Below are 27,788 nucleotides of genomic sequence, written 5' to 3'. Positions count from 1 at the left end.
TTCTCTATATTTGAAAAAAAAATGTTACTTTTGTAAATAAATTTAATAACTATTTTTTATGTATTGATGTGACCTACATAAAATATATAATAATTTTATTTATAATTAACTATAGTTCATAATATTTGAGAGACAATCCGGTAAGGATATTTGTACCCCATCATTTAGAATTTAGAATTTTAAATTCTAATTTTTTTTATTTATAGATATTTCATTCAAGGTAATTGAATTTTGGTCCAAAACTTAAAAAAATTTAGTTTTATTTTTTATGAGCAAATCAAACAAAAATAGATAATTATATTGAAAATATCTGACCTTGTTGTCGTATACCTCAATATTTAAATAAAAGTTTTACCAAAATGTCACTAATTGAAATATTCTGTTAATTACAATTAACGACTAATTCAATTAATTGAAATAAATGCAAAAATTGTCTTAGGCATTTATTTAATTAAAATAACAATTAAAGAATTTTATTTATCAAAATGTCGAACATAATATATACCTCGTTTATTCAGTTATTCAATAAAACATAATAAATATTATTGCGTTGGAAATCCTTTCATTTATTACATTTATCCAAACAATTCAACTATAAATAGTAAAATTTCAAACAAATAAATTTGAAATGTGAACGATACATTTTAAAATGATATAGTTCAAAATTAACCGATATAAACCTATTCTTACAACTTTTTATTTTTCTCATCTCTAACCACTCATATTTTGAATTATATGGGATTGACTATATAGATATGATTTGTCAATTTGATCTATCAACAACCACATCTGGGACTCAACTAAAAAAGGGTAAGATAATTAGGAGAAGTTTTAGAGTACAAAGAGATAGCACTAATGTTGTACTCTTTCACTCTTTTACAGGGCCTACTTAACCCCACAGTTAAAAAAGAGGAAATTTAGCCCAATATGGACTACCTATATGTATATATAGTACATAACACCCAACACATAAGTTATCCATCCATCAAACTCACACCCAAATTACTAAGAGACTTCCCATTATGGGAGAAGGGGAAGCTGCTTTGCTAGGAATGAGAAAATGGGCTTCAAATTGCTGAGGCTTCAAGCCTAAGCAGTTTTCTTCAGGAATAAGCAGGCTTGGGCTTCCAATTCAGTAGGCTTCTACAGTCCCCAGTTCCCTCATCATTGCCTGTCCATTTGGATTTTTTATATTTTTATTTGTATGTCCATAAATCAAATGAGCCTAAATAATGAGATCCCAATCCATTTATGTTATTTGGAGTATTGATTTTTTTTTTATTTTTTATATATTTTACTGAAAAAAAGGCACTGTAATTAAAAATAAGAGCCATTTTTAAGATTCGGACTTGTGACTACACAATTCTAAATACATCATCAATTAAAATTTATTTAAAAAAAAAATTAAATTACAATTATTATCATAAAATATCTTAAGGTCTTCAATGAAGTCTTTAATTATTTTGATGTATCTAAGAAACAAATAAATGGGGAGGTGTGTATTATTATTAAGGAAGAGATGGAGAAAGAGACGGCTTGGAGACCAGAAGCTCCCCACAGTCACTGATGTAAATAGTCTTTAGGGGCCTGTCCCATATTGCCCTCGCCGTCTTCGCCCTTTCGTCCCCCAGTAGCTGCGCCAAGCTGTTGTATTGCCGGATTCTCTCCCCCGGTTTGTACGTCGGAATCGAAGCTATCGTGGTCACCACATCCATCCCTGTAGCATGATACCATTCTAATTACTTCAAATTGGGTTTAATTATCTAAATTAGATTCTATCTCCGTATCACAAACAAATTTGGGGAGTTATCTTAGCCGGATCCGACATGCAGATTGAACAGATCGATTTTGCTCAACAATATTTCAATGATTGGTTAATTTAGCAATGGAACGATCAATTAGTATACCTTCAAGCACTGTTCCGAAGACAATGTTCCGGCTGTCGAGCTGAGGGCAAGGACCAGGCCCTGTGGTGATCAAGAATTCGACGTTTCTGTAATCGGGGTTCAGTTTAATCTCGTCGTCGTCGTCGTTTTCCGACAAGCACAGTGAAAGAACGCCGGGTCTGGAGTGGCCAAGCAGGAAAGCCCGAGGACTGACCGTCTCGGTGTTGCGGGCCAAGAAGTCCAGCGGCGGCTTGACCTCTCCCTTCTCGCGGCGGCCTTGGCGGCCGGCGACGAAGAACTGGCCCGGGAAGATCTTGTGGACGAGAGTGCCCTTGTAGGAGGGGGCGGCGGCGGCGCACATGGTGACGAAGTTGGAGACGGTGAGGGGGACGAGGTTGCCGTAGAGGCCGAGGACGAGGCGGCCGAGGGGGTCGGAGGAGTCGCAGAGAGAAGGATCGTCGCCGAGGGTGCGGTTGAGGAAGTAGGTGGGGCAGACGCTGAAGTCCATGAAGACGCGGTGGGTGATGGTGGTGTCCGGAGGCGGGGCGGCCGCGGAGGGGGAGAGGGTGAGGGGGGTGGTCGTGGTGACGGCAGTGGAGAGGAAGAGGAGGGAGCGGCGGGTAAGGTGGAGGGGCTTAGGCTGGGTGGGGAGGATGAGGGATGAGGGGAGGGCGGTGGCGGAGCAGCCCATGGCGACGGTGCATGCCCCAGAGAGAGAGAGAGAGAGATAGAGAGAGTTAGAGATAGAGAGGGAGGGTGAGTTTTGCCACGTGTGCGCTTCTGGTTCCACACATGAGGTGGGAGAGGGGCCCCACTCCTTATTGCTGAGATGATCTTATGGATAAGGAGGAGAAGGAGGAAAATATCAAAAATCAAAGTACAGATTTTTCAGTAAAATAAAAATAACATATGTTTATTCATTTATCTTAAATGATAGCAACCTACAGTCATGTGAGTAGTAGTACTCTTCTTCTTCTTCTTCTTCTACCAAAAATGACGACTTTTTTTTTTTTGTTCTTAAATTGACATGCACGTACTGCTTTAGCGAAAAACAAGAATAGTAAACACCTTGTTTAATTAATTGAAGGTACTTTAATTTATTTCCTCTCTCGTGGAAGGACAACTAAATATTGCAAAAGAGTTGTTTAATTGGCATATATGATAGTAGAAGTACACTTATTTGTTAAATAAATAGATTTTTTTAGTAAATTATCAATGAGATTTAGATATCTTAAAGATGAAATTCTACTAACAAATTTTATAATGACAGTGTTATTGAAATTGTTCTAACTCAAATAAAAAAATTAAGATTTATTAATTTAGAAAGTCTTTCAAAACTTACAAAAGAAGTAAAATTAATAAATATTTTTATCTAAAATTTAAGGTAGAAAAATAAAAAAACAAATCATGAGACTTGTATATAAAATAGTTTCTAAAACCCACTTACTAGAAAATATAAGACTACATAAATTCTGAAAATAACACAATTACTATTATACTAATATGCTAATAGGGAGTTTTATATTAATATGCTAAGGGGAGAGCAAAAGTTTGGTCTATCTGAACTAATTGAATTAAATCGATTGAATTTGTTAGTTTGATTCGATTTTTTTCTTGTATCGATTCGATTAATTTTTCGCAAAAGTTTGTGTTGGTTTTGTGTTTCCTAATGAGGTCCGAGGCTATGATGATTTTTTCGAGTGGGTTTTATCTTCATAGGGTTTGGTCCAGGATTGAAGAACCCAAGTCCATCACCATTTTTAGACAGCTCATTTTAGAAGTTAGGCCACAAACCCTATTCCCACTTTAGAGAAGAAATGGAACTTAGCCCATTTACTCAAGTGGGGGGAAGCCCAATGTTCTAAGCCCAAAAGCCCATTATCTCCTAAGCTCTAAGCCCACATATAAAAGGCCCGTGTACGACCCATTTTCTTGGTGTCTCTCTCTCTCTGTCTCAGCCGAACTCTTGCCCCCCATTTCTCTCTCTCGTTTCCTTACTTGGCCGATTGCTTCATTCGTGGTTTCCTTTGTGGTTAATCCCCATGGCTTCGTTTCCATTTCGGTCCGATGCCTCTTTCCGTGTTGAGAGGCCGCATCATTTCTTGTTGATCTTGGCCGATTTGTTGTCAATGCGGATCCCCTATTTAGGGGGTTTCGATCATCCATTCTTGGTAAGCTTTTCTCTTTACTTTGTGCTTTATACCCCCTATCTTTGTGACCGATCTACCTTTTGTGGTAACCTACCTTATGTGGCTTTGATCGATTGGGTGAGAGAAGTCTTCGTTTGTGTTTGACCGAGAGATGTTAGGGCTTTTTGGGTTTTCGGTTTGAGGGCTAGTTTGAGGGTTTCGTTGTGGCTTGTGGTTCCTATTCGTTGGCATTACCAAAGTGGTGAACGGACTCATAGATTTGAGCCTTGAACGTTATTTAAACAGGGAGTTTTTACTTCGTGTTCATCTTCTTGTTGCTATTTTTAGTACTTTGTGTATTGTTCTTTATATTCGATTAAATCTAGTTCAATGTTATTGCACTAACCTTACTATTTTGTAGAGATCTTCCGTAACAATTGGTATCAAAGCCTTGTGTGGCTCCTGGGTAGTGCTTGTTCGAATCAGATCTGAAAAACCCCATCGTTTTCAGATCCGAGTTCACGGTGAGTTTGTTCCATATCAGATCTGATCTTAGTTCGATTATTCTTTGCAGGTTGTGAGTTGGGTCGAAAGGACCCCAGATCCGGATTTAGTAAGTCATGGGTCATCTCCCTGAGCAGCACGTGGTTTCTCACTCGCCTGCAGGCTAGCGACGCATGAGCTTGTAGGCGGCAGCGTGTGAGGCAGCATGTGGGGGCCGGGGTGCCCTTATTCTGTTCCAGATTTGATCCTGCATCACTCACAAATCTCAATCCTAAGATCTGTACTGGTAACCTCTGTGGTTTTAAATTCTGTAATTTTTTCTTTTCCAGCATCTAGTAGGTTATTGTGTGGGGGTGGCCATTAGGTTTTGGGGGTTATCTTATGGTGGTAACCATTGCTTGTTGCTAGAATTGTGATTACTTGTGTTAATCTGTGTGATTACTGAAATTGCTAAGTACTTGAAAAAATCTTTTACTAATTGGTCTTTGATTCTTTGTGAATTTGCTGCCTAATTTTTTTTTTTTTAAAAAAATTATGTCTCCTTGGGTGCATATCTATTTCCTTATACTCTTGCGGATGTTCTTTTTTTTTCTTTTAAACTGCTTAGTGTTTTAAAAATTGTGCCTAGTATATCAATATTATCCCAGTTTAAAATCTGCCCTTGATTGAATTTGTTTTGTGTATACACATTGTTTAGGATTTAGTGTGAAAAACTTAGCGTTTGTTGTAGGTTGCACTACTTATTTGTGTCAAGCATATACTTAGTGAATATGTCCACACATTTTGAATTGGGGGTTTTCAATGGAAAGGGATATTTTTCTATATGGCAACAAAAAATGAAGAAAATTTTAGTTTAACAAAGAGTCTCTAAGGCTATAGATGGAAAATATCCTAAGGGTACTAAAGATGAACTAAAACTTGAATCTAATGAACTTGCCTATACTTCTATAATTTTGCATCTCTCTGATTCAGTGTTAAGAAAAGTATGAAAACTTAACACAACTAAAGAACTTTGGGAGAAATTAGAGAAATTATATGTTAAGAAATCCACCCCTAATAAGCTTTATTTGCTTGAAAGTTTCTTTAGTTTTAAGATTGACCGCTTTAGGGACCTAGATGACAACTTAGATGTCTTTAACAAGTTGGTTCAAGATATCATAAATTGTGGTGAAATAGTGTCGGAGGAATATAAGGCAATTATTTTGTTAAATGCCATTCCTAATACTTATAAAAAAGTTAAAAATGCCATTCAATATGGTAGGGACATGTTATCACCTGAAATTGTCATAGATTCTCTTAGGAGTAAAGAATTGGAATTAAGAAGTGAGAGAAAATATGGTGAGGTCCACATGATGAGGGGTAGAACTAAGAATCAAGAGGAAGGTAGCAAGAAAGGGAAGAGTAGGTCAAAATCCAAAAATCAAGGGAAGGGTAAGAAGTGTTATGGTTATGGGAAAATCGAACATTTCATTAAGGAGTGTTATGCCAAGAAAGACAAACAAAAGGAAGAAGCCAATGTAGTGACCCCTTATGACCCTAGTGAGGTTAGTGAGGTATACATGCTTCTAGATTCTAGTGCAAAATTAGTGGGCGAGGACTATGTGTCCGTCATTCCATTTTAGGGTGGGTTAAGTATCCTTATTCCCACCACCTTGAGCAAGGTGGAGATTCATACCCTAAGTGGGAGGATTAGTTAGATCTAATCCTAAGTGGATGGAGAGCTAGCTCATATTTATGCATTTGTTGCATTTCCTATGTGGATGATATGCATTTGTTGCATGTCCTATGTGGATAATATGTAAGTTCATGCATTTGTTGCATGTCTAAGCATTTGTTGCCTATCTTATGCATTTGTTGCATGTTTATGCTTTTTGTTGCATGTTTATTTCATGTGTGGATGATTAGGTTTTTGTTGCATGATTAGGCATTTGTTGCTAATACATGCATGTGTTGCTTAAATTGTGCATTTGTTGTATGTTGCCTGTGTGTGCTGGCCTCATTAGGAATCAAGGTGGAGATTGTTGGTTTTGTGTTTTCTAATGAGGCCTAAGGCTGTGATGATTTTTTCGAGTGGGTTTTATCTTCATAGGATTCGGCCCGGGATTGAAGAACCCAAGTTCGTCACCACTTTTAGGCAGCCCATTTTAAAAGCCAGGCCACAAGTCCTATTCCCACTTTAGAGAAGAAATGGGCCTTAGCCCATTTGCTCAAGTGGGGGGAAGCCTACTGTTCTGAGCTCAAAAACCCATTATCTCCTAAGCTCTAAGCCCACATATAAAAGGCTCGTGTGTGGCCCATTTCCTTGGTGTTTCTCTCTCTCTCTATCTCGGCCGAACCCTAGCCTCTATCTCTCTCTCGTTTCCTTGCTTGGCCAATTACTTCATTCGTGGTTTCCTTTGTGGCTGATCCCCATGGCTTCGTTTCCATCTCGGTCCGATGCCTCTTTCCATGTTGAGAGGCCGCATCATTCTTTGTTGATCTTGGCCGATTTGTTATCGATGCGCATCCCCTATTTAGGGGGTTTCGATCATCCATTCTCGGTAAGCTTTTCTCTTTGCTTTGTGTTTTATACCCTCTGTCTTTGTGATCGATCTACCTTCTGTGGTAACCTACCTTGTGTGGTTTTGATCGATTGGGTGAGAAAGGTCTTCGTTTGTGTTCGGCTGAGAGGTGTTGGGGCTTTTTGGGTTTTCGATTTGAGGGCTGGTTTGAGGGTTTCGTTGTGGCTTGTGGTTCCTATTTGTTGGCGTTACCAAAGTGGTGAATGGACTCACAGATCTGAGCCTTGAACATTATTTAAATAGGGAGTTTTTACTTCATCTTCATCTTCTCCTTGTTGTTATCAGTACTTTGTGTATTGTTCTTTATATTCGATTAAATCTGGTTCGATGTTATTGCACTAACCTTACTGTTTTGCAGAGATCTTTCGCAACAGTTTGGATATTTGATTTTGGTTCAATTTTTATGGTCGGAATAACCAAACTGACTTTAAAATGATGTTAATTATTTTTTGGTTTTTCGATTATTTTTTAGTTTTTCATTTATTTTTGTGGTTTTCGATTATGTTGGTTTCTTTGGTTTTGTCGGTTATTCAATTTTTTCGATTTGTTTGGTTTGATTTTTTTTCAGTAAACTTATTTTTTGGTTTGATTTTTGTTGGTTTTGTCGGTTATTCAACTAGTGAAAAGCAACAATGGGTTTAGCATTTCAACATATTCTCTCTCTCTCTCTCCCTAAGAGAGAGGGAGGGAGAAATGGGTGAGAGATGGAATAGTTGTATTTATAGTACTGATGATGAACTGTGTGATATCTTTGTTGGCCTTTCAAGTTGTTTTTGGAGATGATTTATTGGCTCTCTGTGGACCTTGGTGTTCCCTCAATTTATCAAAATATCCATGCTTTAGATCTTTATTGTACTTTTTTTGGCCCAGTTGGTTCTCTATTAGCTGTGAATATGCATGGAAATCTAGCATGACAAGAGCGAGTTTTGCTTACTTTTATCTCCAACTTTTTGTATCTACTCTCCTATTTCAATGGGAACAAATTTTTAACCATATTTTGGTTTCAAAGGAAAATAGGAATTCTCAATTCACGTCTGATTAGTATAGTAAAAAATGAATTAAACTTGACAATCTAACTAGAAAAGTCCGCAACTTATTCTTGGATCAGTTCAATTAAAAAAAAATAATAGACCGACCAAAAACCAACTAGTTTTTGGTTAAACTAGAGAATCAAATTATAAATAAAATGACCTGTTTTAGTTTAAATAACTTGCTAGCACACAGGTGACTTACATTCTTTGAAGGCGTTTGGCTTACATTAAATTACAGAAACTTTTAAACTAAAGACTTATAAATTCTAAAAACTTATTTAGTTATAAGCTATTTGAATAAAACATGTTTTAACATGTGAATTATTTACTTACATGCTAAAACAAAAGTTTATAAACTATATATCAAAACAGCTAAAATGGCCAAAAAGAAAAAAAAAATTCATATAATTTAATAATAAACCTACCTTAGGGCTATTTTTAGGCCAGAGAGGATCTCTTAAAGTATAACTCACTATTATCACCAGGTAGAAAACAAAATAACAGGAGAAAGAGAATGAAAAAACAAAAAGAAAAAAATAATTATAAAAAATATATTTTATAATCCTTATATATAAACTGTACATATTTTTCGTACCTTTAGTATATACTTCTAAAATTTATCTAATAATTTTAATTATAGATTACTGTTTTCTTGTAGTTATATTTTATCATTAATTACTGCTATTATAAACTATCTTGGATGATTTGATTAATGAAATGTTAAAGAACTTAAAACACACGATGATGAGAGGTGACAAATCAATATTAACAAGATAGTACTCTCTCCCCCTCCCGCTTTTTTCTTTCTCCTTCTCTTAATTTCCTTAAGAAGGCTCATTAGTTTATTTCAAATGCTCCACCTCTCATTCCTCATTTTTCTCTCAAAATCTGGGACTTCTTTGATGTTGAGGCTCCAAATTTGGCTCCAATATTGTTCTTTGTCATCAACAATCACACTGTACATTGAGCGTGTAATAGTATGGTAATAACAAACCAAGACTACTTTAATTTTGATAATTTTATTAGGGTCTACTTGATATTAATGCTCAACAACTAAGTGCATTGATAACAAGGCTGAAATACTTTTGCTTGATGGTACTAGTTTTCCAATTTTATCTCCAAGCTTAGGACCTCTTGGTTACTTGGAGTTCTTGCTGAGTCTTTCCACCATTCTCTGAATCAATGTTAAAAAAGAAAATTATTGGCATATCATATACTTAGTTTCCTAAACTCCAATTTTCTAAACCGAGCAATTGTCTCAACAAATATTTAGTTTTTTAATTGTTCTTAATGTTCAATTTCCCAATTATATGTTCGTCTCCTTGTAAATCCAATAAATTAGGCATTCTTAGTGTTATATATAAATCTCTTATGGTCAAAAGAATAAAATAAGAGAAGAATTTATTTCTAAATGCCAAATTGTTTAGAAGACATGCAACACCTCTAAAGAAAGCCAAGAGAGATTTTTATTTAATGCAAACAACTACTTAAGAAAGAAGTTTATTAGAAAATACATACAACAACATTATTACTTCACTGGGGTGATTATCCATATTTACGAAGGAAACCAACTTTGATTCTCCACATATTATCCACAACAAAGGTGATGAAAACCTCAATAATATGGAACCATACTTGTCTCCAATGTGGATTTATATACAAAATTCCCGCAATAGCTAGTAAAACAACTGTGTAGGACCCTGCAAAACTCATATAAAAAGTGTCCACATCGATAAAGTTGGATACCACACTTGCATTATTATTGGCTGATGGAACTGATGGAGATGAATCCATGCAATTATTTTGTAATGGTTTTCCACAAAGAAATGGATTCTCAATATAGCTACTTGAGTCAAAAGTTCCAAATTGCTTTGTTGCCTGAGGTATCCTTCCACTTAAGTTGTTGTAAGACACATTGAACTTCTCCAATGAGTATAGATCAGTAAGCTGAGAAGGGATATTCCCATTCAAGTTGTTGTGAGAAAGATCCAAGCTCTCTATGTTCTGTAACTTGGAAAAAGTTGTGGGAATTCCTCCAGTTAGGTTGTTGTGGGATAGGTTCAGTGCTTTAATTTTGCTAAGGTTGCCAATTTCAAGTGGTATGTAGCCAGTTAATTTGTTGTTGGAGAGATCAATTGCTGAAAAAAAGAGCAGAGGCATTCCTGTGTAAGACAAGATCATTCCTTTGGTTGTGAACTCCACTTGTAATGAGAAAAATCCCCCCATTGGGCTTGAGATATCTCCATCAATACCAGCACTATACTCATGATAACTATAAATCTTTTGGTCATCATTTAACATGGATTCTTGAGTAGTACTAAAAACACTTACAGATGAATACACGTTCATTATTTCTCCTGGCTCAAATGTGAAGTTATTTAAGCAACGGGGAATGTTGCCCGATAACTTATTGGAAGAAAGATCAATCAAGGATAATCTAGACAAATGACAAATCTGATCTGGTATATTACTTTCAAAATGGTTATTTTTCAAGATAAGAAAGCTTAACCAGGAGAGACTGTCGATCCAATCTGGAATGCTGCCATTAAAATGGTTATTTGAAAGATCTATCAGAATTATGCCATTCATTAATTGATGGAACACCTCCGGAAACGGTCCATTTAGACTATTGTTGGATAGTTGAATTTGCTTTAGGAGTTTCATATTGAAGCAAGATGATATTGTCCCAGTAAATTTGTTGTCAGAAAGATCCAAGTGTTCTAATCCATCAAATTGACAAAACTCAATCGGAAACTCACCTTCCAAATGATTTTGGCTAAGATTCAACAGTCTCAAGGCACTACTTATGGATAAGTTGTGTGGGATTTCTGTGAACTTATTTTCATCCAAATGCAACCACTGTAAGTTTCGCAAGCCATTTTGAGGGGGTAATATAGGGCCTGTCAAGTTGTTGCTTGATAGTTTCAGCAATTCCAAGAAGTTACAACCCATTGCCAAATGTACAGGAATTTTACCAGATAACTGGTTATTTGACAAGTCTAGAACCCATAGAGAGGTCATGTCACCTAATGAAGATGGAATCATGCCTTCAAAGTTATTTCTAGACATGTTTAGAATTCTTAACTTGGGGAAATGACTACCAATCTTGTATGGGATAGTGCCATAGAAATTATTGTTAGAGATATCTAATGTTACAAGTTCTTTCATTGGAGACGAGGGCAATTGGAAATGTTCAAAAAATGAATTTTTTGTTAGGCTAAATGCTTGTAGTCCAATATTGTTCTCCAACAACCACCTTGGGAATGTTCCTCCAAAATCAAATCCAGAGAGCTCAACAATTTTGAGTTGATTTTGATAGTAGAAAAAGTTAGGCAGGGACATGGGAGTATTTATTCCACGTTTAGAAGTAGAAAGACGGATTTGAAACAATTGGAAACTTGGGGCAGATCCAAGAATGTCTTCTTCTTCTAAAAACATGTTGTCGACACTTTCTAGGACCATAAGTTTGGAGAGGTTGTAATATGATTTGAATGACATTGGGACTAGAAAACTGTTATATGAAAGTATAAGATATTCCAAGGATATGAGATTGGCAAGAGGAGACAATGCAATATTCCCAGTAAATTGGTTGAGAGAGATATCCAGAAACCTTAGAGATGTCAAGTTTGCCAGGCACCTAGGCAATTGACCCCCCAGTCCATTATAGCTGAAGTCAATCTCTTGAAGAGTCTTTAATTCACAGAAACCTTGAGAAAAAGAAAAATGAGTTAGATAGTTATCAAGAACCATATATAAACATCTATCTCCATTATTGAATGAAAAGATAAAACTATATATTTAAGTCAAATTACTGATTTGTTAAGTAAAAAAATATATATTTTTTGTTTTCTTTACCTTGATGGGAGGGCAGAGACCCAGTGAGTCTTGATCCACGCAATGACAAAACTTGAAGTGATGTCATGGCACCAATGTTTGAAAGAAAGTCATTGGATAGGGTAGCATAGTCCAAGTACAATTCTTTCAAGAGGCTCACGTTTTCTAAGTCTATAAGATGACATGAGTAAAACAGGGAACAAATGTGTGAGTAGAATTTGATAAGATGGATTTATATATGTTTTAGCTGGAAGAGCCACACTATTCAAAATTTATAGTAATTAAGGCTGTATTCTCTTTACTTTTCAATTTTTAGTTTTGAGTTTTAAATTCATTTTCAGTTTTCTATTTTGCTAGTCTATTTTTAGAAAATTGAAAACGCGTTCTCTTTGTCATTTTGAAAAACTATTTTTCAAAACAAAAAATTAGAAAACGCGTTCTTTTGAAATTTTGAAAATGATTTTTTAATGATAAAATTCAATAAATTTGATTATTCAGTAAATTAAAAATATTTAATGTTTATAAATTATTAAAAAAATATCTACATTTTAAAGTTAATGAATTTTGTAATATTTTTTTCATTATAATAATAAAATATGAATAAATAAATAAATAAATATGTTTTGAGTTTTGAGTTTGTTTTGGATGAAAATACTCAAAACAACTTTTTGTTATTTTGAGTTTTCTTTACAATTTTTTTTTTTTTTCAAAAATGCATTTTTAAAAACAATAAAGAGAATGCGTTTTCATTATTTTAGAAAATTAAAAATTAAAAATGACTTAAAAATAATAAAGAGAACGCAACCTAAAAATTTTGATTATTTTTATTAATATATCAAATGCATGATCATTTATATTGATCCCTATAGTTGCGCCAAGCAATTGTTAAAGGATGGTTTAACTCAGATGAATTGGAAAGTATTTTTACTACAAGTTCATTAAATAATAAAATTTGGAATACCTTACATCAGGTTTGGAGCATAGCATTAGAGAATGTAATAGCATTTTCATTGTTTTAGCCACATGACATGCAATGATAATGATTTTACTATTAAATTTTAATAGAAACAGCTGCGTACCTTGACTAGAAATACTCTCGTTTATATAGTTCTCACTCAAATCCAATATTCTCAATGAAGTAAATCCTTTTAAAGAACACCATATGATGTCTGTTATCAAATTACCAGACAAATCAAGAACCTCTAGATTTGTCAATTTTGATTTCTCGTTTAGACCTGTTGAATTAATTGTCAAATTTAAAATTAAAGTGCAAAAATAATCTTAAAATCTTCAACTAAGAGGAAAGATGAAAATATAGTTTTGAACAATATCAATTTCGAATAAACATATGCATGTTCCCACGTCCATGAATTCTTTTATATTTTTGAATGATGACATTGACAATGGCAAATTCAAAACTTTTGTACAGTGGAGGCATAATTTAAAATTTTAAAATTATTATGCACAAAAATTATAATTTGTAAAGCTTCATTTCACAAAAAAAAAAAGATAATAAATATATTTTTGTGACATATTAATTAAATAGAAAAAATTATCTCTCTTTGCGTAGTGCACGCATATATATATATATAGTGATACCTAAAAAAGGTCAATATGCCCAACATAGTGGTTACATAGTGAACAAGTAGCTGTTTTATATACATTTTATTCAATATTTTATATTCATAACTCAAAATATTTATCCTATTATATATGTATTAAAAAATATTTACATTTATTTTAAAATTAAATTATATTTTATCTCAAAACTCAATGGTACAGGTGAATGTACGTTCTTTGTAAACTTGTATATTCTTACACGAGATGAACTTTTTGAAAATACTAAAAAAAAGATAAAAAATATATAGGAATTGTTTGGTTATAATTTAAAAAAATTGGTCGGACAAACACTAAATTGCATATATAAATGAATTTACTAGTCTAGTCAAAGGATCCTTGTATGTCATTTGTTCCAAGGCATAGAATCTTTAAAACTTAAATTCCAACAATAAATTTTAGAATACTAGAGTTATTGAAGGCATTCTAACTTAAATCAAGAACTTTAAGATAATATAAAATATCTTTTCTAACTTGAAAAAGAATTAAGTGATTATTCTTATAAAAATCTCAATAATTAAGCATAAAAGAAAGATAATAAACATATTAATCATGAAACTTCATTCTTTAACTCAACCCACTTGTGAATTATAAAGCCAAAAAGTCACGTGCAAGAGAGGAAATAAAGCAGCATTAAAATGCCAATATTCTAATTTTGCAATTCTTTTGTGTCTTAAAGAGAGAGGTGAATCACTCGGAGGGAAGTGTTGCTTTATGCAACTCTTTCCCAATTTGTAGTGTCAGGCCCACTCTTTTCTTTGCCCAAGAAGTCTAGAAAACTATCATTTGCCAATATGAGTTCAATTTGTAGTCATCTCCAATTAATGTAATTGTTTAAGAACACTAGGATATTAGGATATTGGATGGTGATTACTGAATTCTCTTTCTTAGAAATTTAAACATATTAGGAGTTGTCCACAACAAAATTTTTATATTATATATTTTTAATTATTTTTAATATATTTGATTTTTGTTTACTTTTATTTTTATGATGTTAAATTCCAACAAGTTTTATAGGGATTTTAAACTTTTCCTAACAATATTAGTACGAGTCCATTGGGTGTTGGTGGAGTGCTTGTAAAGGGTAATGGCATGTTTAATGTCTTTAGTAAAAATGATGTTCTTATGTTATTGTTAAAGTTAACAGGTTCCTAAATTCTATTATTACAATTAATTTCTTGTTTAATAATTAAAACATAGCTCATAACTCTCCTTTTCCTTCAAGGAATTTCTGATATTGCAAGAAATTGCTTTAAAAAGGATTTGATCATAGAAGAAAACTTACATGTCAAATCACCCAAACTTTCCAATCTATTATCTCCAAGATTTAGAGACTTTAAAGATGAAATTCCACCAATAAATTCTAGAATTTTAGAGTTATTGATCCCGTTGAAACTCAAATCAAGAAATTCAAGATTGATCAACTTAGAAAGTCTTTCAAAACCTATAAAAAAAAATAGAATTAGTAAATAGTCTTTTCCAAACTTCAAAGAATAAGAACTAAGAAAAAATGAAAAATACAAGAGAGATTATTAAATAAAAATGTTAATTACAACTCCCCTAGAAGAGCAAACAAAGACCGAAGTTATTACTTTCTAACAATAGTAGCCTCATATAAGCAGAAAATCAAGGACAAAATATAAGCACTCAGCTGAACAAATTAAAGCAACATGAAATAAGCTACTGCCCTGCATTACACAATTTTGAATTTTTTATATCTTATATTATGTAAATACTCTTGGGTAGTCCTTGCAGGCACAGTAACGTGCATCACCGGCTCCGTTTTTAGTTAATTCAATTTTTGTTATAAGCTAATTTGTCGACTTAATCAAATTTATATACGATAAGGCTTGATTGAACCAAAGTTCTAAAACATCCATTTAATAATCCACATCTTTCTATAAAAAAAAAACATCAATATAATCAAATTTATTTATTTCTCATATTATTTATTTTTTGACACATATGGGTAAAAGGAGTTAACAAGGAGACTTTTGATTCGGTCACTCTAAACCTTCACTAGATAGTTTGAGTCTATTTAAAAAAAAAATAGTTCACATAAGAAGTATTACTATTCAAGAAGAAAAGTGGCATTTGATCATTTGACTAAAATTTTGGTATATTCCTTCCCTCAACCATTTTTTTTTTTCATCATCTTAAGTTCTTGGCATTAGTCTTTGTTAAAGAGTGAATTACACGTCCGTTACAAGCATATAAATGAGACAGATGATAGATAGGTAAGCAAATTTTAGGGGTTTAATACATAAATATGTCTTTAGTTTTTAACCCATCAATTAAAATTTAATTTGACATATTCTCTTACTCAACAATTTATTTTTCATCACCTTAAGTTCTTCGATTAACTAAAAGTTAATGACTCAATTAATGGTGGCAAGTAAAACTAAATCTTTCTAATGCATCACGTTAAATTATACACATCAAACTATAATAAGCTTATTTTAAAAGGAGAAAGTTGTCAAATTTGATGAAAAAGAAACACATCTACTCTTATAAGAGTTCAGTCAAGATGTCTTGATTTTCTTTTATAAACCATTTCTAAACTTTCTGATTTCATATTTTTTGTTATTTTTATTATTTGCAGTTTTAGATTAAATAACAGAAAATATAAGTTTCTTTATTTTATACCAATATATGCAATAGGCCTAGCACGTGATTATTGTGAAGTGAGCTGATTATTGTGAAGTGAGCTTACCATTCGAACTGGCCATCCAACCCAAGTTGTTGGACCAAAGGTTTAGAGATGAATGTTAATTATGAGAAGGAACATACGAAGGGAACACTTCAGGTAAATAATTGACAACAATTATTTTCAAACAGTATTCATAAATTTGATAACAATATGAGATAAAGCAATGGGCAGATATGATCCCTTTTTTTTGTTCTTTAACTAACATGCACTTACTTCTTTAACAAAAAAAACAACAACAACAATAATAATAATAATAATAATAATAATAATAATAATAATAATAATAAACACCATGTTTAATAAATCAAAGGTGCTTTACTTCCCTTCTCGTTGAAGGGCTACTAAATATTCTAAAAGAGTTGTTTAATAATAGAAGTGAACTTACTTGTTAAATGAATGGAGCTTCCTAGTTTATTACCTCTGAGATTTAGAGACTTCAAAGATGAGATTCCATCAACAAATTCTAGAATAATACTGTTATTGAAATTGTTCACACTCAAATCAATAACTTCAAGATTTATCAATTCAGAAAGTCTTTCAAAACCTACAAAAGAAGTAAAATTAATAAATCTTTTCGTCTAAAATTCAAGATAGAAAAATTGAAAAAACAAATCATGAGACTCGTATATGATTCGTGGATCCACAAACCTTCATTTTTATCCCAACTAACTAATGCATATTATCCCTTAATTCAAGAGTCTTAATGTCTTTAAAACTAAGAAAGAAATAGAGAAGTATTGAAATACGAATCTAAAAAAAATCTTAATCTCTTTGTGAGTTACTGCATACATAGAGTTTACTTAGTACACACTTGAAGAATTTAATTGTAAATTTTTTATTATAAAAACATAAATAAATCTAAAAAAAGTGCTTGAAGTGATAGTATGGGAATGATTTATTTAGAAATTCCAAAAAAAATTATTGAATACTAAATTCTCCAAATGAAATGTGATAGATGCATAAAGAGGAGAACATGCATGCATACAACATCCAAAATGAGATATATAAACTTCAATTTTATATGAACTATCTTATGGTAGATGGCAGATTTTATATGTGAAGGGACTAATTTTTGTTATGTAATGATAAAAAATGTTTATCACAAATTTTCAGCTCAACTATATATAGGATAGCCTCTATTCCACAAAGGTACATCATTTTTATCCCTGAAAGAGTTTTGTTATCTCTTTTAATTACGGGAATCTGATTTAAGTATTGGAGTGTTTCTCTAAATAATGTTTTGTACCCTCTAATTATTTTCTTTCTTACAAAATCTTGAAGATTGTAAAACAAATTTTTTAACATATAAATTTATTATTGAATTAAGACAATGACAGTTTGTTTGTATTATTTACTTTTCGGAGCATATGGGTAAAGTGAATTCCCAAGAAGGTTTTTGATTCGATTGGACTACACCTTCACTAAATAGTTTCTTTCTATACGAGATTTTCTAAATTCACGTAAGAAGCATGCTTCTATCCAACAATTTCTAAGAAATTGTAATATTTTAAAAGGATAATGTTGTCGAATTTGGTGTAAAAGGAAACACGTGATCAACACTATTTCTAAACTTACTACTTTCATAGTTCTATTATTTTTATTATTTTCAATTTTAGATTAATTAACAGAAAATATAAGTTCCTTTAATTTATATCAGTATACCATATAGGCCTGGAACATGATTATGAGAATGGATATGTGAAGGGAACACTTCAGGTAAATGACAGCAATTCTTTTCAAACAGTGTTCATAAACACCTTGAATTATTATATATGACTTTATTAGCCTTTTCTAAAGTTTCTGCATTTTTATCTTGCTCATCTGGAGATACAGGCCCGTAGGAGATTGGTAGTACTTCTCTTCCAGCTTAATTAACATGCACCTAGTTTTTTAGCAAAAATAATAATAATAAACACCTTATTTAATAAATGAAAGATGTTTTACTTTCCTCCTTGTTGAAGGGCTACAAAATATTACAAAAGAGTTAGTTTAGCTAGCATTTAATAGCATAAGTGAACTTACTTGTTAAATGAATAGAGCTTCCCAACTCATTACTTCCGAGATTTAGAGACTTCAAAGATGAGATTCCACCGACAAATTCTAGAATAATACTGTTATTGAAATTGTTGTCACTGAAATCAAGAACTTCAAGATTTATCAATTCAGAAAGTCTTCCAAAACCTACAAAAGAAATAAAATTAATAAATCATTTCATCTAAAATTTAAGATAAAAAAATTAAAAAAATAAATCATGAGACTCATATATAAGAGACTTGTGAATCCACAAACCTTATTTCTTAGATGCATATATATATATAAAAAAATTATTCTTGACAAAGTTTTGCTATCTTTTCTAATTATAGGAATTTGAGTTAAACATTGCGCACCTATTATTTTTGCGTGCAGGGAAAAGGCACCCTAGAACACCTGACCCAGGATGAGCTGGCTATAATCTGACAGGTTGGCTCCATATTTATTTGTGAGTTTTTATTTACATGATGCACTTTGGCATATGTTGATTTATGGCTTACGAACCTACGAGATTTGATACTGACATTAATTTATATGCACAATTGCATGGTGATATATGATAGCATGATGCATTTAACTTGGAGTTAATCAAGTCATAAGTTACGAATCTTGCATATAACTATTGAGTCCTTGATTATTCTTTTTTGTGTCACTATGTTTCTTGGATCTTATGCATTGTTCCTTGTTTCTCGAACTTGTTGAGCCTTGTGGCTCACTTGATCTTTGCCATTTTAGGTAAAGGGAAGGCCTTTATTGGGGGTGAGTTCAGTAGGACTAAGGCCGAGAGATAGTGGTGTACGGAGATATGTCCTAACTTGAAGATCCTAATTTGTATTTTGATAAGGCTTAAGATGAATTGATTTTTATTTTGTTAGTTAACATTAGAGTCTCTTATCTATTTTGTATGGCTGTCGAACCCAAACTCATGAGATATTGGAAATGTAACTGAACTTTAATTTAGTTTTCACTACTAGTAATGAAATGAGTTGTCTATTTGTTTATAATTTATTCTATATCATCTCTGTGAAGACCCTCATCTCAAATATCCTATGCTAGCGAGAATATTTGAGAGTGGGCCCTTACACAAATCATGAGACTCATATGTAAGAGACTTGTGAATCCACAAACCTTCTTTTCTATCCCAACCAACTAATGCATATTATCCATTAATTCAAGAGTCTTAATCTCTTCAAAGGGAAGAAATAGAGAAGTATTGAAATACAAATCTAAAAAAATCTTAATCTCTTTATGTGTTACTGTATATATAGAGTTTACTTAGTACACACGTAGAAGAGTTTAATTGCAAATTTTCCACTATAAAGAATAAATAAATCTAGAAAAAAAAGTGCTTCAAGTGACAATATGGAAATGATTTATTTAGAAATTCCAAAAAAAAAAAAAATCATTGAATACATAATTCTCCAAATGAAATGTGATAGATGTATAAAGAGGAGAACATGCATACAACATGCAAAATGAGATATATAAACTTCAATTTTATATGAACTCTCTTATGGTAGATAGCATATTTTATAAATGAAGGGACTATTTATGTTATGTAATGATCATAAATGTTTGTCATAATTTTTCAGCATAAAGGATAGCCTCTGTTCCACAAAGGTAGGCCATTTTTATCCTCTGTTATCTCTTTTAACTATAAGAATTTGACTTAAATATTGAAGTGTTTGCTTAAGAAATGTTTTGTGCCCTCTAATTGTTTTCTTTCTTACAAAATTTTGAAGGTCATAAAACGAATAAACCATAAATGATGATAATAATAATAATAATAATAATAATAATAATAATAAACACCATATTTAATAAATCAAAGGTGCTTTACTTTGCTTCTCGTTGAAGGGCTGCTAAATATTCTAAAAGAGTTGTTTAATAGCAAAAGTGAACTTATTTGTCAAATTAATGGAGCTTCCCAACATATAGTTACGTCCAAGATTTAGAGACATCAAAGATGGGATTCCACCAACATATTCTAGAATAGTACTGGTATTGAAATTGTTCCAACTCAAATCAAGAACTTCAAGATTTATCAATTCAGAAAGTCTTTCAAAACCTACAAAATAAGTAAAATTAATAAATCTTTTGTCTAATATTCAAGATAGAAAAATTAAAAAAACAAATCATTTGACTAGCATATAAGGGACTTGTGAATCCACAAACCTTATTTCTTAACCCAACCAACTAATGCATATTATCCTTAATTCAAGAGTCTTAATCTCTTTAAAGGGAAGAAATAGAGAAGTATTGAAATACGAATCTAAAAAAAATCTTAATCTCTTTATGAGTTACTGCATACATAGAGTTCACTTAGTACACACTTGAAGAGTTTAATTGCAAATTTTCCATTATAAAAAATAAATAAATCTAGAAAAAAAGTGCGAAATGATTTATTTAGAAATTCCAAAAAAAAATTATTGAATACTAAATTCTCCAAATGAAATGTGATAGATGCATAAAGAGGAGAACATGCATGCATACAAAATGCAAAATGAGATATATAAACTTCAATTTTATATGAACTATCTTATGGTAGATGGCAGATTTTGTATGTGAAGGGACTAATTTTTGTTATGTAATGATCAAAATGTTTATCACAAATTTTCAGCTCAACTATATATAGGATAGCCTCTATTCCACAAAGGTACATCATTTTTATCCCTGAAAGAGCTTTGTTATCTGTTCTAATTACCGGGAATCTGATTTAAGTATTAGAGTGTTTGTCTAGGGAATATTTTATGCCCTTTAATTATTTTCTTTCTTACAAAATCTTAAAAATTATAAAACGAATTTTTCAACATATAAATTTATTATTGAATTCAGACAATGACAGCTTGTTTGTATTATTTACTTTTCGGAGCACATGGGTAAAGTGAATTCCCAAGGAGGTTTTTGATTCGATTGGACTACACCTTCACTAAATAGTTTCTTTCTATAGGAGATTTTCTAAATTCACATAAGGAGCACTACTATCCAACAATTTCTAAGAAATTGTAATTTTTAAAAGGATAATATTGTCGAATTTGGTGTAAAAGGAAACATGTGATCTACACTATTTCTAAACTTACTACTTTCATAGTTCTATTATTTTTATTATTTTTCATTTTAGATTAATTAACTGAAAATATAAGTTCCTTTAATTTATATCACTACACCAAATAGGCCTCGAACGTGATTGTGCAGATTAATAATGAATGTTAATTATGAGAATGGACATGCGAAGTGAAGGGAACACTTCAGGTAAATTTGGCAGCAATTCTTTTTCAAACAGTATTCATAAATAAATTTGATAACAATGTGAGATAAAGCAATGGGCCAACTTGAATTATTATATTTGATAACACTATCCCTGGGCCTTAGCCCGTAGGGGATTGGTAGTACTTCTCTTTCAGCAAAAATGATTTAACTTTTTTTTTTCCTTTAACTAACATGCACCTAGTTTTTTTTAGCAAAAAACAATAATAATAAACACCTTATTTAATAAATCAAAGATGCTTTACTTTCCTCCTTGTTGAAGAGCTACAAAATATTACAAAAGAATTAGTTTAGTCAGCATTTAATAGCAGAAATGAACTTACTTGTCAAATTAAAAGAGCTTCCCAACTGATTATATCCAAGATTTAGAGACTTCAAAGATGAGATTCCACAACAAATTCTAGAATAATATTGTTATTGAATCTATTCCAACTCAAATCAAGAACTTCAAGATTTATCAGTTCAGAAAGTTTTCCAAAACGTACAAAAGAAATAAAATTAATAAATCCTTTCATCTAAATTTCAAGATAAAAAAATTTAAAACATAAATCATGAGACTCATATATAAGAGACTTGTGAATCTACAAACCTTCTTTCTTAGCCCAACCAACTAATGCATATTATCTATTAATTCAAGAGTCTATAATCTCTTTAAAGGGAAGAAATAGAGAAGTATTAATGAAATACGAATTTAAAAAAAATCTTGATCTTTTTATGAGTTATTGTATACATAGAGTTTACTTAGTACACACAAAGAAGAGTTTAATTGCAAATTTTCCATTATAAAAAATAAATAAATCTAGAAAAAAAGTGCCTGAAGTGATAGTATGGAAATGATTTATTTAGAAATTCCAAAAAAAAAATCATTGAATACATAATTCTCCAAATGAAATGTGATAGATGCATAAAAAGGAGAACATGCATACAACATGCAAAATGAGATATATAAACTTCAATTTTAAATGAACTCTGTCATGGTAGATCTTAGATTTTATGTATGAAGGTACTACTTTCTGTTATGTAATGATCATAAATGTTTATCACAAATTTTAGCTCAAATGATAGCCTCTATCCCACAAAGATACCTTATTTTTATCTTTGAAAGAGCTCTGCTATCTCTTCTAACTATAGGAATCTGACTTAAATATTGGAATGTTTGTCTAGGGAATGCTTTACGCCTTCTAATTATTTTCTTTCTTACAAAATCTTGAAGGCTGTAAAATGAATTTCTCAACATATAAATTCATGGTTGTATTCAGGCAATAATAGTTTGTTTCTTCTATTATTTACTTTTTGGAGCATATGTGTCAAAATTCAAAAAAAAAAAAAACTAAATTAAGTAATTTAATTAAATTATATATATAAAATAATTAATTAAAAAAAAATGAAAATATAAAAAGAAAAGGGGGAGGCGCTCGGCACCCCCCCCAAATCAGAAAAATCTCTCTCTCTTTTATTCTCTCTTGCTCCCTCTCGGATTTCCTTCGATTTCAAACGATCGAACCGTTCGATCGACGATCCGACTTCGTTTTCACCGTCAAAGTGCCCTCGATCTTCAAGGAGGTAAGTGTTTTTTCTTCATTTTTTTCTGTTTTGCTTGTTTTTTCGTGAAATGAGGGTTGAGGCGCGATGGGGTTTGTTGACTGAATGTTTGAGGTTAGATCTACGAAGATCAAACCGTTGGATTTCTATGATTTTTGGATATGATGGTCGGTTTGCTTGAGGGAGTTGGGTGGCGATCTTGGATCACCGAAAATCGCCGGCCACGGTGGCCGGCGACGTTGGTAGTGTTTTGTCCCATTTTAGCCGAGACTTTGACTCTAGATCTACAAAGATCTAGCCGTCCGATCTTTCTCATTTTTGGGTATGTTGCTCTCTTTAGTGTTGCGCACCTCGGGGTAGTTTCTGATCGTCGAAAAAATGGCCGGCGGCCGGCGAACAGCGACGGCCAGATTTGCCCCTATTTTTGGCCGAAAATTAATTCTCAGATCTATTAAGTTCTGATCGTCCGATGGGTTTCATTTTAAGATATGTTGTTATTCGTGGCGAGTGCTTCGAATCGGTATATTGATCGGCCGTTTTTGGCCGGTTGCCGGTGGTCGCCGGCGGTGGCAGTTTGATAGAAAGAAAAGAAAAGAAAAAGAAAGAAAATAAAAGAAAATAAAAATAAATAAAATATAAGGAAAAAGGAAATGAGGGTTTTTGGGGTTGGGCATGTCGGGTTAGGTTTTAACCTAGGATGGCGGGGCCCGATTGGGTTTTAGGATGGCCCAATGTGTTGGGCATGACTGACCCAGTTGTGGTAGCTCTTGGGCTAGCCCACTCGGCTTCTTTTCCCTTGTCGTTTGTCCGTGGACCTAGGATGACTTGGTTAGGTTGGTCTTACTTAGGATATCGAGGTTGGTCTGATTAGGGTTCTCTTTAGGTCTCTTAGAATTGGCGATATGATTGTCGAGTCATTTTGTTGATCGGAGTCCTAAGGACGAAGCCCTATTAGATGACTCGAGATCGAGTAAGACTGACCTCGAGTGCGTTTTAGGCTAGCCTATGATGATGACGTGGGTTTATTTCGAATCCTGATTTCTGATGGATTATTTTTATTCTGAGGCTAGAATATTGCATTTTATTCCTTTTAAACCATTTATTAAATTATTAATTAATTATTAAGTTTTTAAGAAAATTTATCAATTTAGTTATAAATATATATATGTATGTATTTTTGATAAATGAGGAATTTAGATAAAAAAAAAATATTATCTATATTAAAAGAAAACTAGTTTATGGGTAAATATATATATATATATATATTATGTTATTGTAGCCTATAAGTGGCTGTGTAGTTCCACTATACACTTACGCGTAGCATGCAAGGTGAGGCATGATGACGTAGTCGATGACTTAGCTCGACGAATTCCATGACGCCAGATTTGAATATTGCACGGGCCAAGGTATAAAATAATCAATTCAGGGTGTTAGGTAATGGTTAGAATTTTCGGTAATTTCATTTCATCGTACTCTTGTTACTTAAATATGACCATCCCATTCTATTTATTGTAGGCTCGGATTCTCAGGACTTTGTTCGATCTTCTCCCCAGAATCGAACTTGAGTCGTCATTTCCCAAGCGAGTAGACAGGATATGTTATGTTTACCATATTTTTATGTACGTATATAAATTGTTCTATGCATAACTTGTAAATGATTTCTATATGCGAATCATTGAAAATATTCTCTTTTAAATGTTCCTAAATTGCATGAAATATTTTCATCCTAGTAGGAGAGACATAAACAGAAAGATACCCTAATTGATTTCTTGTTTTGAGAATGTGAAATGTTAAATGATATGGTGTATTTTAGGCACCACATGAAATGATAAATGGTTATGACTTGTGCATAAATTAAGGTATCATTTGCATTATTATTAGAGGACTATCTAGTAGATTCCCTGGTGACTCACAGTAGGAAAAGATCATGGTACTGTGAGGCTTGGCATGCCAAGGCCATGAGAGACACGGATAGTATGTTTCAACGCTGCTATCACGTGGGCCTTTATGACGATATTGTGTGATGATGATGTATGTGCCGATATATATACTTGTGTGCATGTGTATATAGGCGTTAGGCCAGTTTCTACTAGCGTGTCCTCAGAATCAGTGCATGCATCTCATATAAAAGTATAGGGGACTTAGGTGGTTAGGGAACAACTTATGGTGGTTGTCTTTAGGCACCTATTTTTCCTACACTATGTTTTCCTTTACCTTAAATTATTTAAACTTATGGTTTATATTTCCACTGTTTATACTGTTATTATGTTATTATACTCATGATGATCATCCTAGCATTTTATTGTATACTCTCATAGTGGGCATGACATACCTTATACTCGCGAGTTCACAAGACTCACCTCGTTTTATTAAAAATATTTTCAGGGAATTCTCCTTTTGATTATTGATCCAGCAGATCTTCTGGTATGATATCATACCCTCTTTTGATTCCGGATGTATTATAGGATGCTCTGTGGAGATATACACGTATTGTAGAGTCTGATGTTTTGTCTTTTATTTTTGTTGGCATATAATTGTGCCAAGGGCCCGAGATTCGGGATCGAGTATGTATTTTTGACAGCAGTGTGATAGATATTCTTATTTTGTACAGCTGCTATATATAGAATATTGAGATATTATGTTGGAAGGTGAATTGGTATTTTATTCATGTTCTGTATCTTGTCAGTAATATTGTTTTATTCAAATCGAGTTAGAGAAAAGGCTTACTAGTCTATTTTGGGGCCGCTGGGCCTAGGGATTAGTGCCGATCATGACATATCAGTTTTCGGGTCGTGACAATATGGGTAAAGTGAGTTCTGAAGGAGGCCTTTGATTCGATTAGACTGCACCTTCACTAAATAGTTTGTGTCTCTACGTGATTTTCTAAATTCACGTAAGAAACACTACTATCTAACAATTTCTGAAGAAACTATAATATTTTAAAAGGAAAACGCCGTCAAATTTGGTGCAAAAGGAAACAGGTCTCTCTCAGTTAGCATGTCTCGATTTTCATCTATAGACTATTTCTAAACTTAGTGCTTTCATATTTCTATTATATTTACTATTTGCAATTTTATATTATTTAATAGAAAATATAAGTTCCTTTAATTTATATCAGTATACCCAATAGGCCTGGAACGTGATTGTGCATATTAATTATGAATGTTAATTATGAAAATGGATATGTGGAGGGAACACTTTGGGTAAAATTTGGCAGCAATTCTTCTCAAACAGTGTTCATAAATTTGATAACAATATTAGATAAAGCACTAGGAGAACTTGAATCATTATATATGATTCCATCAACAAAAATAGTAGTAGTTTTCTTCTAACAAAAATTTGGCAGCAATTCTTTTGTTAAATTTGAATCATTATACAGTGTTCATAAAGTTTCCGCATTTTCGTCTTTCTCTTTTGAAGATACAAGCAAACGAGTAGTAGTTCTCACAAAAATAGTCAGTATTTGGTTTTTTTAACTAACATGCCCCTAGTTCTTTAGCAAAAAACAATAATAACAAACACCTTATTTAATAAATCAAATATGCTTTACTTTCCTCCTTGTTGAAGGACTACTAAATATTACAAAAGAATTAGTTTAGCTAGCATTTAACAGCAGAGTGAACTTACTTGTCAAATTAATGGAGCTTCCCAACTGATTACCTTCAAGATTTAGAGACTTCAAAGATGAGATTCCACCAACAAATTCTAGAATAATACTGTTATTGAAATTATTCCAACTCAAATCAAGAACTTCAAGATTTATCAATTCAGAAAGTTTTTCAAAACCTACAAAAAAAGTAAAATTAATAAATCATTTCGTCTAAAATTCAAAATAGAAAAATTGAAAAAACAAATCATGAGACTTGTATATAAGAGACTTGTGAACCCACAAACCTTCATTCTTAGTCACAGCAACTAATGCATTCCCACTTAATTCAAGAGTCTTGATCTCTTTAAAGGGAAGAAACAGAGAAGCATTGAAATACCAATCTCCAAATTTCCAATCTCTTGTATCATTAAGAGAGAGTCGAATCACTCGGCTTGAAGTGTTGCTGCATTTAACCCTTTCCCACCGACAACAATTGGATGATTTATTATCCATCCAAGAAGGCAAAAGGTTGCCATTTGAGTAGTTGATGGAAGCTTTGAGGTGCAGCAAAGCAATCCTCTCTTCCTCCCAACACCCATGACAACACATTTCATTCACCAACATTGACACTACCATGGTCATCATCCACACCCAAATAGAATGAGGTGTAGTACTTGCCATATTTTTCACCAAGATATATATCTCCTTACTCGTTTCTGTTATCTCTTTTTTCTTGTTTTAAGAATCAAGCTAGCTCTATTTTATATCATTACACTAAAGCTGATTAATGATTATGAAGATGGCTATATTTTCAAGTCTTCACCACCATTTCCAAGTCTTCTCTTACAAGTCCAAGTCAATTTGTCTCCACTTATTCACAACTTAATTGATACGTTGGAATACATACAAGTAGATAAACTTAGTATGGGTCCCAATACAAACTAATTTAGTTATTGATCACTACCATTTCCAAGTCTTTTCTTACAAGTCCAAGTCAATTTGTCTCCACCTATTCACAACTTAATTGATACGTTGGAATATATACAAGCAAATAAACTTAGTATGGGTCCCAATACAAACTAACTTA

General features: G+C 32.6%; 2 protein-coding genes across 6 annotated transcripts; both read right to left on the bottom strand.

The window, feature by feature from the left end:
* Positions 1-1,349: 1,349 nt before the first annotated feature.
* LOC127805763 (peptidyl-prolyl cis-trans isomerase CYP28, chloroplastic) lies at positions 1,350-2,663 on the bottom strand. The gene is made up of 2 exons (XM_052342528.1): positions 1,908-2,663; positions 1,350-1,717 (listed from the first exon to the last, which is right to left on the bottom strand). Exons 1-2 carry the CDS (start codon positions 2,575-2,577, stop codon positions 1,509-1,511), a joined length of 879 nt encoding a protein of 292 aa, XP_052198488.1. The 5' UTR covers positions 2,578-2,663; the 3' UTR covers positions 1,350-1,508.
* A 6,906-nt stretch (positions 2,664-9,569) lies between these two features.
* Positions 9,570-27,418, bottom strand: LOC127806087 (receptor-like protein 56). Of its 5 annotated transcripts, none has more exons than XM_052343093.1 (8): positions 27,007-27,418; positions 26,740-26,898; positions 18,295-18,453; positions 16,658-16,816; positions 14,848-15,006; positions 13,025-13,180; positions 11,967-12,116; positions 9,570-11,818 (listed from the first exon to the last, which is right to left on the bottom strand). In XM_052343093.1, exons 1-8 carry the CDS (start codon positions 27,380-27,382, stop codon positions 9,657-9,659), a joined length of 3,480 nt encoding a protein of 1,159 aa, XP_052199053.1. In that variant the 5' UTR covers positions 27,383-27,418; the 3' UTR covers positions 9,570-9,656. The 5 variants fall into 5 exon arrangements, with proteins under 5 accessions (XP_052199053.1, XP_052199054.1, XP_052199055.1 ...); XM_052343094.1 differs by having other exon boundaries at positions 16,691-16,816; XM_052343095.1 differs by lacking the exon at positions 13,025-13,180.
* Positions 27,419-27,788: the final 370 nt, after the last annotated feature.

This window comes from Diospyros lotus, chromosome 7, assembly GCF_014633365.1.
Source record: "Diospyros lotus cultivar Yz01 chromosome 7, ASM1463336v1, whole genome shotgun sequence".
In the NCBI taxonomy this organism is placed as follows: Eukaryota; Viridiplantae; Streptophyta; class Magnoliopsida; order Ericales; family Ebenaceae; genus Diospyros; species Diospyros lotus.
Note: the sequence above shows the minus strand (reverse complement) of the source record. Positions and strands in the feature narration are given on the sequence as shown.